General features: G+C 36.2%; 1 protein-coding gene across 1 annotated transcript; it reads right to left on the minus strand.

The window, feature by feature from the left end:
- Positions 1–7,526: 7,526 nt before the first annotated feature.
- LOC143614382 (secreted RxLR effector protein 161-like) lies at positions 7,527–8,132 on the minus strand. Its single transcript, XM_077087837.1, has one exon. The coding sequence runs from the start codon at positions 8,130–8,132 to the stop codon at positions 7,527–7,529; it is 606 nt and encodes a 201-aa protein (XP_076943952.1).
- Positions 8,133–19,782: the final 11,650 nt, after the last annotated feature.

Below are 19,782 nucleotides of genomic sequence, written 5' to 3' on the forward strand. Positions count from 1 at the left end.
TTGATGGTTGGATTTGGTTCCTCGGTTAACATATAGGATTGAAAATGAAACGGGTTAGGGTTAGAGTTTGAAAACGGGTTGGATTTGGGTTTGAAAACGGGTTGGGTTTGGGTTTGAAAACGGGTTGGATTTTATGGTTGGATTTGGTTCCTCGGTTAACATACGGGATTGAAAATGAAACAGGTTAGGATTAGGTTTGAAAACGGATTGGATTTGGGTTTGAAAACGGGTTGGGTTTGGGTTTGAAAACGGGTTGGATTTGATGGTTGGATTTGGTTCCTCGGTTAAAACACGGGATTGAAAATGAAATAGGTTAGGGTTTGAAAACGGGTTGGATTTGGGTTTGAAAACGAGTTGGGTTTGGGTTTGAAAACGGGTTGGATTTGATGGTTGGATTTGGTTCCTCGGTTAACATACGAGATTGAAAATGAAACGGGTTAGGGTTAGGTTTGAAAACGCATTGGATTTGGGTTTGAAAACGGGTTGGGTTTGGGTTTGAAAACGGGTTGGATTTGATGGTTGGATTCGGTTCCTCGGTTAACATACGGGATTGAAAATGAAACGGGTTAGGGTTAGGGTTTGAAAACAGGTTGGATTTGGGTTTGAAAACGGGTTGGGTTTGGGTTTGGGTTTGAAACGGGTTGGATTTGATGGTTGGATTTGGTTCCTCGGTTAACATACGGGATTGAAAATGAAACGGGTTAAATTTGGGTATTAGGTTACGAAACATGTTTCAAAACGGGTTGGATTTGAAAACGGGTTTGATAAACTTTGGTTTGATAAACTAATATTATATCTTAAATATGGTTGGCGAATACCTACATTGAAGGGGATGAGCTTCTACAAGGCTATCCGCCTTTGACTATTGAGCCAGAGTCCAATTATCATATCCGGTTTTCGCAGCTTCGGCGTATGGCGCCGCAACGTAGCACGACCATTTGTATGGACTTTATAAGAAGTGTCGGGACGAAAAACAGGATAAACAACATTGTTGGGACTAATACACCATGGGAAATGTTGTTTACCGCCGAGCACCCAGCGTACCGGGCTCTCACGCTAGAGTTTTACTCTACGTTTATTTTCAGTTATTTTTTTCTTTTCAAATAACTTAATAGAGTAGATTTAACAAACGTGTTAATATTGTTTCAGACCACGCCGGCTGGAGAGCCGCAGGTCGAGATGTTGGTTGATGGTGCAGATACTAGTAAGGCGGAGGTTCAGTTCCGTATGTTCGGGGAGGACCGTTATCTGTCGATGGAGGAGTTTGCTTTGGCGCTCGAAACCAAGGTATATCTTTTTGATCAGAGGTTGAATCGATCATCAGAAGAAGAATTCGGCCAAAAATTAGGATACATTATGGGAAAATCAAACTTCCATCGAAGAGAAGCAAATGAAAGGCTTTCATAAAAATTCTCGTAGAATCGAGAATGAGGAAGGCGTTAGTGGTTTATGGTCTATAATGCTAATCCCTCTTTTTGTGCTACTCCTACTCCTAGGGCGGGAAGAAGATAAGAAAAGGCCAAGCGTTCTCTTGGTTTCCCAACCTGTTGCTTCTAAAGACTGCCCTCTCTCGGTTGGATGTTGGTCCAGCGGTCTCCTGGTTAGCCTCATAAATGTAAGAAATATTACTATATCCTATATTCAAAGGAAAGAAATGAATCTGGATATAATGAGGAGACGTTTAAATCTTACACAATTAACAGCTTGAGTGAAGGAAGTTGGAGTAGAAAGAAGAAGGCATCGTTGCCCAACCAATCAGATCAGTCACCAGGGAAAAACGTGGCAAGTCCTGATCTAAAGATGTTGCTTGGTGAAGGTGGCTTATTTCTCTGTTCACGGTCATCCCCTACGAATCCTTTGACGGACACCAGAGAAGTTAGTTCTTCGCCTATCACATTGGTCGACTTGAACTTCCCTCTAGTCCTAGAATCACTACCTCTTTCTCATCAGAGAAAGTCGTAGGTGAAAGCGGGCCTTTCACCCATACTCATGAAAAAATGGGGGAGCTTACTTATCCATTTCGAGATAGTTGCTACCTATATGTTCTGATTCATTTACTACAAGAAAGCCACTATTCCCTCCAAGCGTAGGTCGAGATTGAAAGGCAAGAAGGAGTGTTCAAGCCATGGAGAGCATACACGAGACACCAGATGATGTGTTGAAGCGTTGGTGGATAAAGATTAGCGATGATGCATGGCCCGACGGCCCAGACACCCGATCTTCATCCATCAGGGACCCGTTGCACAGGTATAATATAATATAATATAATATAATATAATATAATATAATATAATATAATATAATATAATATAATATAATATAATATAATATAATATAATATAATTGTATCCTTTTTTTACAGGTACCTACATAGGCTTATCGCATTTACCATACAGGGTCGTCACCAGCGAGCAGATCACTGCAACCTACGTGACCTGTTTTTTTTTTTTTTTTGCAATGCCTACTTATGGGGAGACACTACAACCTAGCTCGCGCGTTCGGCGACTACTTCGCCATTTACTGGCACAGGCAGGGCCGCACGTCGTTGGACGGTGGCACGTACGTTACGCGGATTGCGATTACTTTGGGCTACGCGGACCGACCGGTTACGCGGATTGCGATTACGTTACGTTATCGTTTAATTTCTTTTTGTATCTTAGTGTTATTAACGTTATTTTATCATGTTCATAACAGCCACCGCATCAGGACCCGCAGCACGTTCCGCGTATATATCACGCCGTGCGTTTGGATGCGGCCATTGACTCCCGACTATGGAGAGTTGAGCATGGAGTATCACAGCTCCGTAGTTAGATGACCTGGATGGTGGGGTATATGTCTGCCCAACAGCATGGTGAGCAATACACAGCACAAGCGCCACTTTTCGACCAGGAGGGGAGCACGTTAGGCGATGATGACGACGGTGGTGCTGCATTTTAGATTTCTTTTTGTATGTTGTTTCTTTTTCCAGAACTCGTTTTGCCGAACTCGTTTAGTTTTTTTTTTTTAAATCGTAATGTATTAATTATTATTATTATTATTATTATTATTATTATTATTATTATTATTTAAATCTCGTTCTGTTTGTTTTGTTCGTTTTCCATTTTTAAAATTGTTGTTTCGTTGTAACTTTAAAACCGAACAAAAAATGGTTACACCCGACTAACAAAAAAACAAAACAAAACGAACTCGTTATGTATTCATTATTACTACATAAATCCCGTACTGCTTATTTTGCTCGTTTTCAATTTTAAAATTTTGTAACTCCGATCAAAAAATGGTTATACTCGACTAACAAAAAAACAAAACCAACAAAAAGAAGAAATAAGAATAAAAACAAAAACAAAAGACAACAAAAAACAATAAAATAATTAATAGGACAAAAAAAAAACATTTTTTCCAAAGCACCCCAACAATTTATGACGGATTGCCCAATCCGTAACGGATTAAATGGGTATTTTGAATACACCATATGATGTATGTAGAAAACCCCAGTTTTAACCCACATGTTTCTCTGCAAAAGCAACATCATGGTTCACAATTAGTAATAGTCGTACTCAACCCAACTATACACAACACTGTGAGACTTTAGATGTTTTTAGGGTTTTTTAAGACCACTACTTTACCGTACATTGGAAAGAGATCTAAATTTAATTGAAGATTCTCGAACTTCTTATTTTTGAACTTCGAGTAGTCTGTAGGGAGACAGAAAGAGAGATCTATGTGTACACACGTACGTGTGTGTTTGCTCTTCTTTCTCATGTCTAATAGTCATATGCATTTTGTTCTTGAGAATTTTAAGATAATCCTAATTTCATTTTATTTATTTTTTGTTTGATCTTGACTTCTGTCTTTAGATCAACTTAGATTTGTGTGATTATATTCTAAATCTACCGGGATTTATGATTTGTTTCCTAATTAGCTTATCAACCTATGTTATTAAAACAATACCATTTTTTTACATGTCATTCAAATAGACTCTCCACAAAGGTTGTCAAGTGTACACTTTTACAAGTTCCCTTCATAAAGGATAAAATGAAAAAAATATGTTGGTGGAAATCAAACTCACTGTCTTGTTTTTAAATTTTTTTTGGTTTACCAACTCAACTATGATAAATTGATCTTAGTCTTCTCTTTTTCTTAATTGGTATAGACTCGCAACCTTTCATTTTGATTTCTTCTAAAATACAAATATTAATTACGTTTACTAATCTATGCATTTTAAGAAATTATTTATATCTTATGAATCTATAAGATATGTTTTTAAGTATAATATTAAATTTAGTTTTTTTGTTTTATTTTTATCCACCCATATATCACACGGGCTCTATCCAAGTTATATGTATAATGCTGATGATGGATCTTGAATTTCGGTTATTTTGAGATTTTTTTTACACTACTTATATGCATTTAGTGAATAATATCGTATTAAGAAAGAAAACATCAACATCAATTTGAAATAAGTTACTTATCAAATTAATATTATATAAATATTCTAGGGTTTGGAGCTGATCGACCAAAATTAACCTGATTGAATTCGCTTGAAGCTAGCATGTCTCAAACTTACTCTAGAGATATTGAGTCGAGCTCAAACTCATGTTGATTTAATTTGTATATGTCCAATAAAACAAAAAAAAAATATGCAATTCATTTAATTAACTACCGATTGTTCTAATTTATGTTATATTTTGTTATTATTTCAATGAAAATATTTATCAAGTCACATGTAATATCAATAATTTCAATTTCTTTTGACATAGTATGATTCTTGTATCATTGTTTCAAGATGGACGGTCACATGTGTAGAGACTGTTTTGTTTTTTTTGTCAGTCTGTATAAGTCTCGATAGCCTGAAATTACTCTAAACAATCTTAACAAATTGAGCACGTACACTTCGTAATCCGTTCGATTGTCACCGCCGCACAAATATTTTCTCCTATTTAATTTCTGCTAATTGAATCGCTTAATCATTAGCTAATTTGTGCTAGCTCCTTCATATACCTAATGCTGATTATCTTGTAAATCAGTTTTTGAGTGAGGTTTAAGATCGAGTATGCTTTTCATGCGAACTAACTATCGATAATTGATATAAGATAAGATTTGATATATTTTGGATTCACCAAACATGTCTTGTCCATTGTACTGATATGGATGAATATATATACAACTGAGAGAACGCTTAATTAACTGACAATTATCCTAACTATATATTGCATACTTGCACCTCCCGACATCACAACGCTTACCATATATATATATATATATTTAATAATAGCCCAGCTTAAAATGCAACTACTGTTTGATTGATCTCACTGGTATGCATTCAGTATTAGACTAGTTATTGATACTTATGTTTATGATTTATATTAGAGACTATTAGAGTGTATTTATGTAATCTATTTATACCATGAAATCTCTTATGCATAATCACATAATAATATACAATCTTCGTTGATTATTTTGGTCTATTAATCAAACAAATAGTAGTTGAATCAAACAGTAGTTGAATTTTAAGCGTCTTCACATCAGTCTACACAGTCTTCGATGATTATTTTCTTCATTCGTCTTCTCCGCAGCCTACACAGTCCCAGACTACAAAGTCCCAACCTGATCCTTCTCTTTTCCACTCTCTTGTTGCTCTCCAACACAACCTGCAACAGAACCTGTTTCTACCCAACCAAATCTGCCCGTTTCCAACAAACAAACCGGCGCACAACCAGCTCACCGAGACCAACCAAACATGCCTGCTACTGACCCACAAACATCCCTACCACAACAGCCCGTCTCTGACTCACAAACCAGCCCCGAAACTTCCCACCCTAAAGCACAATCATCCCTGACCATTACCAGCCCACAACCTGCCCACTCACATACTACCGCCTCTATTGAAACCCAACCGAACCAATATGTACCAAATCACCCAACGTCATCGACCTCTATCCCACCTAATACCTCCACCAGACCAGCACATACTCGCCAAAATTGTCCTAAAACTAAACGTGATGATCCCTCGGCTTTTCACAGCACCACTGAACCAATTGTCACTGAACCCACAACTTTCAGTATTGCTAACAAGGATCCTCAATGGAAACAAGCCATGTCTAAGGAATACATGGCTTTGATGAAAAATGGCACGTGGCCTTTGGTTCCACTTGTCTCGAATGCTAATGTGGTTGATTGATAATGGGTGTTCAAACTAAAATGGGACCAAGATGGGGCTATTAAACGGTACAAGGCACGCTTACTTGCAAAAGGGCTCAATCAATAGACCGATGTTGATCATCATGAAAGCTTCAGTCCCGTTGTCAAACCAACCACCATCCGGGTTGTTCTTTCTCTAGTAGTTACCCGTGGGTTGTCTCTTCGTCAGTTAGATGTACAAAATTCCTTGTTACACGGTGATTTAAAGGACACGGTTTATTTGAGACAACCACCTGGATTTGTGGATCTAGCTAGACCTGACCATTTATGCCTTCTACACAAGTCTTTATATGGCTTGAAATAGGCCCCTGGAGCGTGGTTTCAACATTTATCTAAAGCTTTACATCTCTTGGGTTTCAAAGGGTCCACCACCAACCCTTCACTTTTTATCTACTCTTCAGCAGGCACTATTCTTTACATGTTAGTTTATGATTATGATATCATCCTAACTGGCAACAATGATGCAACCATTGGTCATGTTATTAATAGCATGAGTTCCACTTTTGCTCTTCATGACATAGGTGCACTGTCTTATTTTTTGGGAATTGAAATTAAATCTGCTGGTTCGGACCTCTTTGATAATCCAACTCATTGCCGGTATGTTGTAGGTGCTCTTTATTATCGCACTTTAATGTGGCCTGACATTGCCTTTGCTGTGAACAAAGTTTGTCAATATATACATTCCCCGAGAGAAAATCAATGGTTTGCTGTTAAGTGCGTTCTGCGATATATACGCGATATATACAGGGCACTTTGAATCATGGTCTCCTCATCAAATGATAATCGTACTCTACTTTCTTCGATGAAACTGATATATAGGATCGATTATAACACAAAGATTGATCAAGCAGATATTGAATTGATAAGAGAATTGTGCATTCGTAATAATCAAAATGATCAAACATCATTTATATATAAACAATACATACAACTTTAAACTAATGACATGTTTGACCCTTGTGCTATATTTAAATTGACATAACTAAATAAAATATAAAATAAACGTAAATGACATAAATGGCCCTTCGAGTTTGTTCGAGTTGAGTGTGTTTATCCAACAATCACCCCCCTTAATCACGATCCACTTGTAGTAGGTCTTTGACGTCGAGTAGTTCCCTCATTGTGATGAACTTGATTCTTGGTAGCGCCTTTGTTAAGCTATCAGCCTTTTGTAACTTTCCAGCAATGTGTTCCACAGTTATTTTTTCATTTTCAATGCATACTCGTATGAAGTGATAACGAGTCTCTGTGTGCTTGCTTCTTCCATGAAACACGGGATTCTTCATTAGGGATATTATTGATCGGTTGTCAACCATCAAGGTTACTCATTATTTTTCCCATCCAGTTAAAGCCCTAAGTAATATCTTTAACCATAATGCTTGACATATTGCTGTGGTTGCTGCCATGAATTCCGACTCGCATGATGATAATGCAACGGTAGGTTGCTTTTGAGTGCACCAACTGATAGGAGAGTTTCCAAAGTAGAATACTATTCCTGTTGTGCATTTTCCTTCTTCAGTGTTGACTCCATAACCACTATCATAAGTTGTACCATAATCTTTTGTTACTTTGATATAACGAATGACTTGATTGATTGCTTTCAGATTATGCTCTTTTGGTTCTTGCATGAAACGACTAAGTAGTCCTTCAAAATAACTTAAATCTGGTCTCGTGTGAAGGAGATATCTTAGGCATCCTATTAGGCTTCTATACTTGGTGGGGTCAACTGGTTCTCCACCTTCAACTTTTGTTAGTCTAAGTACGGGAGCCATTGGTATCTTTTTATCATTGATCTCAAGCCTTTCTGAGTCCTTGAAAATCTTGTTCACATAACCGGTTTGCTTGATTGAGATATCACCCCATGTTTGGCTGACTTCTATACCTAAGTAGTAGGTTAGTAAACCTAAGTCACTCATTTTTAACTTTCCTTCCATTTGTGATTTGAACTTGTCAATTTCTTTCTTTGGTGATCCGGTGACAATAAAAATCATCAACATAAACTCCAATTATCATATCAGAGTTTGAACTTGCCATGGTATAGACTACTTGTTCTAACAAACACTTTTGAAATCCAAGTGACTTCAATGTGTTTCTAACTTTACATTCCATGCATGTGGTGCTTGTCGTAGTCCATACAAAGCTTTTGAAAGTTTGTAAACTTTCCCTTTGTCTTGTGGTTTCACAAAGCCTTCAGGTTGAGAAACATACACTTCTTTCTTCAATTCTCCATGTAAGAATGTCGATTTAACATCTAGATGGTGTGCATGCCATCTGTTATAAGCAGCAAATGCTAAGATTAAACATGCAGTTTCTATTCGTGCTACCAGGGCAATGACTTCTTCAAAATCTATCCCATGTTGTTGTACATAACCTTTTTCTACTAAACGTGCCTTCTTTTTTATTATATTTCCACTTGTATCTCTCTTGGTTTTGAATATCCATTTCAAGCCTATTTCTGTATGATCCTTCGGTAAATCGGTCAAGATCCAAGTTTTGTTCCTATTGATCGAATCTAATTCAACTTTCACAGCTTCAATCCATTTTTCATCTCCTGCTTCATCCTTATACGTTCTAGGTTCTTCTTCAACTGGTAACAATTCATTTCCATCTAGAAGTACTTCTGGTGCTCGAGCATAAATATCATGTAAACTTTGAAATCGTAATGGTGTATGATCATAAGGTCCAGAGGAACTTGCAGATGTTTTAGAGATTGCCTCGTGGGTGTACAATTGTGAAGTGACTTGTGAATTGGTGGATTAACAGGTGAATGAGGTGCTTCTTCATCTTCATCATGGTTGCTAACTTCAATGTGTTCGAACTGAGATTCAGGATTATAGGGTAGAATTGTTGTTGAACCATCTTCAGCTATAAATTATGTCCACTCGTTTTCTTCTGGATTATTACCTTTAGCATCCTCTTTGCAATTCCAAAACTCCTTTTCTTTAAAATGTACATCCCTACTAATTCAAATTCTATTTGTTCTAGGATCAAATAGTCTATAAGCTTTTGATCCTGGTTAACTACCTAAATATACCATTTCGGTGCTTCTATCATCCACCTTCTGTAAGTGTGGTAGTAACACTTTTTCATATGCCTTACAACCAAAAAATTTAATACATTTAAAATTTGGCTTATCACCTTTAAGTGCTTCGAAAGGTGTGCTATTAACTAAAGCTCTAGTTATTGTTCGGTTTAGGATGTAGAAAGCATGTCTTACTGCTTCTACCCAAAATATCTAAGGCATGTTACTTGCCTTTAGGATACTCCAAGTAGCAAATAGGATTGTTCTATTTCTTCGCTCAACCATGACATTCTATTATGGTGAGTATGGTACAATAAGTTTTCTTGCTATTCAATTTTGTTTACGGAACTTGGAGAAATATTTGTACGTAATTTCTCCACCTCTGTCAGTTGTAAACATCTTCAATTTGGTTCCTCCATTTCTGTTATCAACTTAAATTCTTTAAACGTCTCAAACGCTTAATCTTTTGATTTGAGGAAGTATACCCACATTTACCTTGTACAGTCATCGACTAATAAGAAAATATACTTCTTCTCTGAATAAGTTGATGGCGGGACAGGACCACAGAGATCTCCTGAAACTAAATCTAATGGTTTAGTTGATCTTGAATCAGCTTGCCTTGGAAATGGGGATCTACTATGCTTTCCAAGTAAGTAGGCATCACAGACTTGTGAGGAGTGTGTAATTCGGGGTACTCCGTTAACTAACTTCTACCGTGTCATGTATTTAACCATGTTAAATTTCATATGACAAATTCGTGTGTGCCATAGCCATGCCTCATCTTGCAAATTTGCTAACAGTGAAACGGGTGTACCATTCTTCAAAATTAATTACGTAAAGTCTATTCTTCGAACGCTCGACTTTTATGAGAAGTGTTTCCTTTATGTCATACAAGTGTAACTGATTGTATTCCATAATGAATTTACATCCGATTTCGGTTAGTTGTTTAGACTCAATATAATGCTTTTAGGACTGGGAATGTAATAAGCAATGGTTACAACTCTTTGCTCCATGTTTTTACGTTCCAACAATATTGAGCCCATGCCTTTTATTTCTACATACAAACCATCACCAAAACTAACATTCCCACTGATCTTCTCATCTAATTTAGTGAAATGTTCTCGTGAACTGGTCATGGTTGTTTACACCGTTTTCAAGATACCACATACTTTCATCAGTTAACCTATAGTTATTGGTCTTGATCTTAAGAAAACTACTTGAGTATCAATACAGTCTTCACTTATTGCCATTGAAAGGGTCAGCTCTTCGTCCTCTTGCACTAGATTTACTTGATCTTGTGCATTATCCTTTTGAAGACAATTTGAAGAATAATGTCCAAGTTTACTACATTTGTAACATCTAGCCTTACTCGTGTCACTAGTAAAATTCCTTCTATGTTGGTTAGAATCTTTGGACGGGTCTTCAGCAAAATCTTCCCTGGATGATGATGGTGTAAACCGTCCATGGCCTTGGCCTCGTGGTCTGAACCTCCTACTTCCTCATCTCACATTTGATTGTCCACAGCCATGATTACCGTCATGCCGTGAGAACAACAACTTATCCTGGTTTTCAACTATACTAATTTTCTTTGACTTGATTTGTTCCTCAAATGTTTTAAGTCTTCCGATGGCTTCATCTAAAGTCATGTGGTCTAAATTCAAATACTGTTATATTGATTCTTCTATTTTGATGAACTTTTCTGACACAAAGTTAAGTAACTTACGTACTAGGGTTGATTCATCAAAAGTTGATCCTAAACCATTTTCTCTAGAAACTACGACATTCAACTTAGCGATGAATGAATCAATACACTCATCTTCTTTCATTTGCAACAACTCGAATTTGGATTTAAGGGTTTGTAACCGTGCCTTTTGCACACGATCTACTCCTACGTGTCTAGTTTTAAACGTGTCCCATATTTCTTTTACACTTTTGCGCTTTGCAACGTGCAACACCAAATCTTCGGGTAATGATTGAAAAAGATAGGCACTGGCCGTCTTATCTTTCTCCACATCGAAATATGTGGTTTCAAGCGGTTCAATTACTTCCCAAAGGTCATTTTCCTCAAATATGGTCTTGATACGTATTGCCCAAACCGTATAATTTGTCGGTTTTAAGATTGGGCATTGAAAACTAGAAAGTTTTGTCACTTCCTTGTATAGTATCGCAGGACCAACAATCTGAATTGTGTCTGCTATACTAACAATTTTCATCAACAATTCAATGGTAAACGAGGGATCCTTAAAATCACTATGTTTTCAATAATCTACGGGTTTTTATAATAATCGAACAGCAAACAGAATTCTATTATCTAATATAATTATCTGAAAAAAAAAGAATTAAAATGTGGATTTGAAAAAACTTGGATCTCGATGACGGCTTTTCACACCACCACTGAACCAATTGTCACTGAACCCACAACTTTCACTATTGCTAACAAGAATCCTCATTTGAAACAAGCCATGTCTGAGGAATGCAAGACTTTAATGAAAAATGGCATATGGCCTTTGGTTCCACTTGTCTCGAATGCTAATGTGGTTGATTGAAAATGAGTGTTCAAACTAAAGTGGGACCAACATGGGGCTATTAAACGGTACATGGCACGCTTAGTTGCAAAAGGGCTCAATCAACAGATCGATGTTGATTATCATGAAAGCTTCAGTCCCATTGTCAAACCAACCACCATTCAGGTTGTTCTTTCTCTAGCAGTTACCTATGGGTGGTCTCTTCGTCAGTTAGATGTACAAAATGCCTTTTTACATGGTGATTTAAAGGAGAATGTTTATTTGAGACAACCATCTGGATTTGTGGATCTAGCTAAACCTGACCATTTATGCCTTCTGCACAAGTCTTTAAATTACTTGAAATAGGCCCATGAAGCTTGGTTTCAACATTTATCTAAAGCTTTACATCTCTTGGGTTTCAAAGGGTCCACCGCCGACCCTTCACTTTTTATCTACTCTTCTGCAGGCACTATTCTTTAAATGTTAGTTAATGTTTATGATATCATCCTAACTGGGAACAATGATGCAGCCATTGCTCATGTTATTAATAGAATGAGTTCCACTTTTGCTCGTCATGACATGGGTGCACTGTCTTATTTTTTTGGGAACTGAAGTTAAATCTGCCGGTTCGGACCTCATTCTTTCTTAGCCGAAATACATCTTGGAAATCTTAACAAGGGCTGGTATCTCACATACCAAACCGGTTCCCTATCCATGCTCCACTATGGCTCCTCTTTCATTTGGTGACAGTCCAGTTTTGATAATCCAGTTCATTTCCAGTATGTTGTAGGTGCTCTTCAGTATCGCACTTTAACTCGGTCTGACATTGCCTTTGCTGTGAACAAAGTTTGTCAATATATGCATTCCCCGACAGAAAATCAATGGTTTGCAGTTTAGCGCGTTGAGTGATATATACAGGGCACTTTGAATCATGGTCTCCTCATCAAATGATAATCTAACTCTACTTTCTTTAATCAAGCTGATACATAGGATCGATTATAACACAAAGATTAATCAAACAGATATGGAATTGATAAGAGAATTGTGCGGTCGTAACAATAAAAATGATCAAACATCATTTATATATACACGATACATACATACAACTTTAAACTAATGACATGTTTGACCCTTGTACAATATTTACATTGGCATAACTAAATAAATATTAAATAAACATAAATGACATAAATGGCCCTTCGAGTTTGTTTTATTAAGCTGTTAGCCTTTTGTAATTCTCCAACAATGTGTTCCATAGTTATTTTTTCATTTTCAATGCATAATCGTATGAAGTGATAACGAGTCTCTGTGTGCTTGCTTCTTCCATGAAACACGTTATTCTCTACTAGGGCAATTGTTGATCGGTTGTCAACCATCAAGGTTACTCTTTCTTTTTCCCATCCAGTTAAGGCCCGAAGTAATATCTATAACCATAATGCTTGACATGTTGCTGCGGTTGCTTCCATGAATTCTGACTCGCATGATGATAATGCTATGGTAGGTTGCTTTTGAGTGCACCAACTGATATGAGAGTTTCCAAAGCAGAATACAAATCCTGTTATGCCTTTTCCTTCTTCAGTGTTAACTCCATAACGAATGACTTGATTAATATAACGAATGACTTGATTGATTGCTTTCAGATTATGCTCTTTTGGTTCTTGCTTGAAACGACTAAGTAGTCCTACAAAATAACTTAAATCTGGTCTCGTGCGAAGGAGATATCTTAGGCATCCTATTAGGCTTCTATACTTGGTGGGGTCAAATGGTTCTCCACCTTCAACTTTTGTTAGTCTATGTACGGGAGCCATTGGTATCTTTGCATCATTGATCTCAAGCCTTTCTAAGTCCTTGAAAATCTTGTTCACAAAACTGGTTTGCTTGATTGAGATATCACCCCATGTTTGACTGACTTCTATACCTAAGTAGTAGGCTAGTAAACCTAAGTCACTCATTTTTAACTTTCCTTCCATTTGTGATTTGAACTTGTCAATTTCTTTCTTTGGTGATCCGGTGACAATAAAAATCATCAACATAAACTCCAATTATCATATCAGAGTTTGAACTTGCCATGGTATAGACTGCTTGTTCTAACAAACACTTTTGAAATCCAAGTGACTTCAATGTGTTTCTAACTTTACATTCCATGCACGTGGTGCTTGTCGTAGTCCATACAAAGCTTTTGAAAGTTTGTAAACTTTCCCTTTGTCTTGTGGTTTCACAAAGCCTTCAGGTTGAGAAACATGCACTTCTTTCTTCAATTCTCCATGTAAGAATGTTGATTTAAAATATAGATGTTGTACATCCCATCTGTTATAAGCAGCAAATGCTAAGATTAAACATGCCATTTCTATTCGTACTACCGGGGCAAAGACTTCTTCAAAATCTATCCCATGTTGTTGTACATAACCTTTTTCTATTAGACGTGCCTTGTGTTTTATTATATTTCCACTTGCATCTCTCTTGATCTTGAATACCCATTTCAAACCTATTTCTGTATGATCCTTGGGTAAATCGGTCAAGATCCAAGTTTTGTTCCTATTGATCGAATCTAATTCAACTTTCATTGCTTCATTCCATTTTTCATCTACCTCTTCATCCTTAACGTTCTAGGTTCTTCTTCAACTGGTAAGAATTCATTTCCAACTAGAACTAATTCTGGTGCTTGAGAAAAACATCATCTAAACTTTGAAATCGTAATGGTGTATGATCATAAGGTCTAGAGGAACTTGTAGATGTTTTAGAGTTTGGCTCGTGGGTGTACAATTGTGGAGTGACTTGTGAATTTGGTTGATTAACAGGTGAATGAGGTGCTTCTTCATCTTCATCATGATTGCTAACTTCAATGTGTTCAAACCAAGGTTCAGGATTATCGTGTAGAATTGTTGTTGAACCAACTTCCACTATAAATTATGTCCACTCGTTTTCTTCTGGATTATTACCTGAAGCATCCTCCTTGCAATTCCAAAACTCCTTTTCTTTAAAATGTACATCACTACTAATTCACATTCTATTTGTTCTAGGATCAAATAGTCTATAAGCTTTTGATCATGCTTAACTACCTAAATATACCTTTTCGGTGCTTCTATCATCCAACTTCTATAAGTGTGGTAGTAACACATTTGCATATTCCTTACAACCAATAACTTTTAGATACTTCAAATTTGGCTTATCACCTTTAAGTGCTTCAAAAGGTGTGATATTAACTAAAGCTCTGGTCGGTGTTCGGTTTAGGATGTAGACATCATGTCTTACTACTTCTGCCGAAAATATCTTAGGCATGTTACTTGCCTTTAGAATACTCCTAGTAGCAGATAGGATTGTTCTATTTCTTCGCTCTACCATTCCATTCTGTTGCGGGGAGTATGGTGCAATAAGTTGTCTTGGTATTCCATTTTCCACCTCTGTCAGTTGTAAACATCTTCAATTTGGTTCCTAACTCTATTTCTGTCATCAACTTAAATTCTTTAAACGTCTCAAACGCTTAATATTTTGATTTGAGAAAGTATTCCCACGTTTACCTTGAACAGTCGTTGACTAATAAGAAAATATACTTCTTCTCTGAATGAGTTAATGGCAGGACTGGACCACATAGATCTCCTGAAACTAAATCTAATGGTTTAGTTGATCTTGATTCAGCTTGCCTTAGAAATGGAGATCTACTATGCTTTCCAAGTAAGCAGTCATCATAGACTTGAGAGGAGTGTGTAATTCGGGGTACTCCATTAACTAACTTCTACCGTGTCATGTATTTAACCACGTTAAATTTCATATGATAAATTCGTATGTGCCATAGCCATGCTTCATCTTGCAAATTTGCTAACAGTGAGATGGGTGTACCAATCTTCAAAATTATTATGTAAAGTCTATTCTTCGAACGCTCGACTTTCATGAGAAGTGTTTCCTTTATGTCATACAAGTGTTTTGTTTCTACATACAAACCATCACCAAAACTAACATTCCCACTGATCTTCTCATCTACTTCAGTGAAATGTTCTCGCGAACTGGTCATATGTTTGTTTACACCATTTTCGAGATACCACATACTTTCATCAGTTAACCTATAGTTATTGGGTTTGATCTTAAGAAAACTACTTGGGTATCAATACGGCCTTCACGGATTGCCATTTAAAGGGTCAGCTTTTCGTCGTTTTGCACTAGATTGGCTTAATCTTGTGCATGATCCTTTTGAAGACTATTTGAAGAATAATGTCCAAGTTTACGACATTTGTAACATCTAGCCTTACTCGTGTCACTAGTAAACTTCCTTCTATTTTGGTTTGAATCTTTGGATGGGTCTTCAGCAGAATCTTCTCAGGATGATGATGGTGTAAACTGTCCAAGGCCTCGTCCTCGTGGCCTGAACCTCCTACTTCCTCGTCTCACATTTGATTGTCTACAACCATGATTACCGACATGCCGTGAAAACAACAACTTATCCTAGTTTTCAACTAAACTACTTTTCTTTGACTGGATTTGTTCTCAAAAGTTTTAAGTCTTCCGAAGGCTTCATCTAAAGTCATTTCATCTCAATTCGAGTATTGTTATATTGATTCTTCTATTTGGATGAACTTTTTTGGCACAAAGTTAAGTTACTTACGTACTAGGATTGATTCATCAAAAGTTGATCCTAAACCATTTATTCTAGAAACTATGGCATTCAACTTAGCGGTGAATGAATCAATAGACTCATCTTCTTTCATTTGCAACAATTCGAATTCGTATTTAAGGATTTGTAACCGTGCCTTTTGCACACGATCTACTCCTACATGTCTAGTTTTAAACGTGTCCCATATTTCTTTTACACTTTTGAACTTTGCAACTTGCAACACCAAATCTTCGGGTAATGATTGAAAAATATAGGTAGTGGCCGTCTTTTCTTTCTTCACATCGGGTTCTTTGGTTTCAAGCTGTCCAATCATTTCCCAAAGGTCATTTTCCTCTAATATGGTCTTGATATGTATTTCCCAAACTGTATAAATTGTCGGTTTTAAGATTGGGCATTGAAAACTAGAAAGTTTTACCACTTACTTGTATTGTATCGCAGGACCAGCATTATGATTTGTGTCTGCCATACTAACAATTTTCATCAACATTTTGATGGTAAACGGGGAATCCTTAAAAGCACTATATTTTCAATAATCTACGGGTTTATATAATAATCCAACAACAAACAAAATTCTATTGTCTAATATAATTATCTTAAAAAAGAATTAAAATGTAGATTTGATAAACTTGGATGTCGACGACGGGTTTTGGAAGAAAAATAGATTCTGAGTTTTTTCAGAACAATGATGAAACTGATGTATCTCTGACTTTTGTGATTTTGATTCCAATTTTGACTTTCCAAAATAACAACCGAACAACAAGAAACAAGACCCTTAGTTTGGATTTTGTTTCTTAGATTGCTTCTTATTCCAATTAATCTTCACAACAATATGATGTTTTCATGTTCCAATTAACTATTATTGTAGGGTTTAATTCCAACAATAAATTGTAACGAATTCTTGAAACGGCCTGAATTGTTAAACATATTTGGAAATCAATAACCGTCGGATTGAATCATTTGTGATACAATTGATTAATTTTTTCTAGATTTCTTGATAATTCCAATTAAATTAACGAACTTTGATTGAAATCGGTTGGGACAAGGACGATTCAATCTTCAATCTGTTTTGTGAGTACAATCAGGGACGACGAAGGGTAATTCTTTTATAAAATTGATATATAGGATCGATTATAGCACAAAGATTGATCAAATAGATATTGAATTGATAAGAGAATTGTAGGTTGATTACAAACAGAATGATCAGAAATCATCTATATATACACGATACTTACATACAACTTTAAACTAATGACATGTTTGGCCCTTGTACTATATATACATTGACACAACTAAATAAAACATAAAATAAATAGAAATAACCCTTCGAGTTTGCTCGAGTTGAGTGTGATTCAATGTTGTAAAACTCGCTAGGCGGTCCCTAGGCGGCCGACCCCCTTGTAGGGAGTACTCGGAGTACTCGGCTTGTACTCGGATATGATAAATATAACATTAAATAATTATTGGATATTATATATATGTTAAGATAAGCATAATTCATGTCAAAATAAGCATAATTCATATGAAAAAAAACATAACTCAAAAAATTCATGTTTTGTTGTTATTTTAAGTTTTTTACTAGAAAACAAAAAATTAAAAAATTAAAAAAATTTGAAAAAATTAAAAAAAAATAAAAAATTGTGGTCGAGTTGACCTTGGAGGCCGAGTAATCCCGAGTACTCCGACTTCTGACCGAGTTGAACCTTGGCGAGTAACGATGGCATAGTTGGGAAAAGGCGGCAAGGTTGATGTCCGAGGACCTTGGAATCGCCGATTCCAAGGCCTTGGAATCCGACTTTTACAACACTGGTGTGATTATATCCAACATACTTTGTATGCTTATACTGATGCGTATTATCAGTCTTTCACAGCATATTCGGATGAGGACTGGGCTAGATGCCCCTATGATCGTCAATCCACGGGGGTATGCTATTTATCGTGGTTCCAATCTTATATCTTGGTCAGCTCAGAAACAAAAGACTACCTCTCGATCATCAACTGAATACGAATATAAAGCCTTGGCCGACACAGTTGCTGAACTTACATGGCCTGATTCTCTTATACATGAACTTCGAGTGCCTGAGAAATATGCTCTGATCTTATGGTGCGACAATCCGGGGGCTAAATACCTATTTGCAAATCCTATTTCTCATGCTCGTATGAAACATGTTGAAGTTGATTTTCACTTTGTTCGAGAAAAGGTTGCTCACGGTCGACTTTTTGTTCAGTTTATTTCTACATGTGATTAAGATTGCAGACATATTTACAAAGTCATTGCCAACCGACATGTTTGTGACTCTATGGGACAAGCTATAGCTTGTTACCCACGCTTAGCTTGAGGGGGATATTAGACAAGTTATTGATACTTATGTGTATGATTTATATTAGAGGCCATTAGAGTGTATTTATGTAATTAATTTATATCTTACATAATCACATAATACAATACACTCTTCGTTGATTATTTTTAGGAATGATTAGATTTTTATAATTTTGTGTGCATTAAATTTTATTACTTCGTTATTATTGGTCTAATGCGAACATGCAGTAACTTTATGATGTTAGGTTGATGTAAATTAGGTAATAGAATAATTTTTTTTCTATCGGCTGATTCGGCCAGTTTTGATCAACTTTACTTCACCTATTAAGATATTGTATTATTCTTCTTCTAGGGCTTTGGCTAATTAGTTAAACTAGTTGGTAGTGAATCATCTTTTCATTAATGTTGAATTTATTTGTTTCTTGGTACTTTGGTTAAATTCTTTGTGCATTAGTTTAGTGCTTTGAAAAATTTATAAGTAATCTTCATTAGATTTAAGTATATTATAGTAATCGAAAAGTAAAATTAATCTGGAGGGCCAAGTTCCTGTTCATTTGTGATCAACCATACATCATGAAGATAATATTTAATCTTTCTTATCTTGTTAGTTTAAGAATTCTGAAATCTTGAAGAAACTTGATGTTACATGCCAAATATGCAATGATTCCTAACTTGACTGCTGCAGTTTATTTGCCCTTTTTTATGTCTTTCCGATAGTTTTAATATGAGAAATGAAATGGTGCTTTAAGAAATACTTACTATGCATTGAACCTGCGAGAATATTATAAACATAACAACATATTATGTTGTGATTCAGGTGTCACTACTAATGGTATCAGTGCATGTGACTGGTGTAACAAGTTCTAGGTTAATGCTTTGTAGAACGGTCAATGTGTCAAACTTACCGTCAACTAATGGTAGGGATAATGTGGACAAGATTAACGGACGATGGGACCTGCTCTATTGTAGTGTTGGATATTCTATGAATCAGTTGCTACATGGAGTGAGCTTATAGCATCCATTATTGTTTTAATTGAATCTTTATCAAGGCATTAAAAATCTTTATCAAGGCATGCACATCCTCATATTGCACTATTAACGTGGTTTATCATTTATGCTTCTTCATGTATTTTAA

This window comes from Bidens hawaiensis, unplaced genomic scaffold (assembly GCF_021521415.1).
Source record: "Bidens hawaiensis isolate Kalapana, Puna unplaced genomic scaffold, B.hawaiensis_p1.1 tig00039962_1, whole genome shotgun sequence".
Classification (NCBI taxonomy): Eukaryota; Viridiplantae; Streptophyta; class Magnoliopsida; order Asterales; family Asteraceae; genus Bidens; species Bidens hawaiensis.

Coding starts and splice junctions, on each gene's coding strand:
- LOC143614382 (XM_077087837.1), bottom strand. CDS start 8,132: ATGGAAGGAAAGTTAAAAATGAGTGACTTAGGTTTACTAACCTACTAC.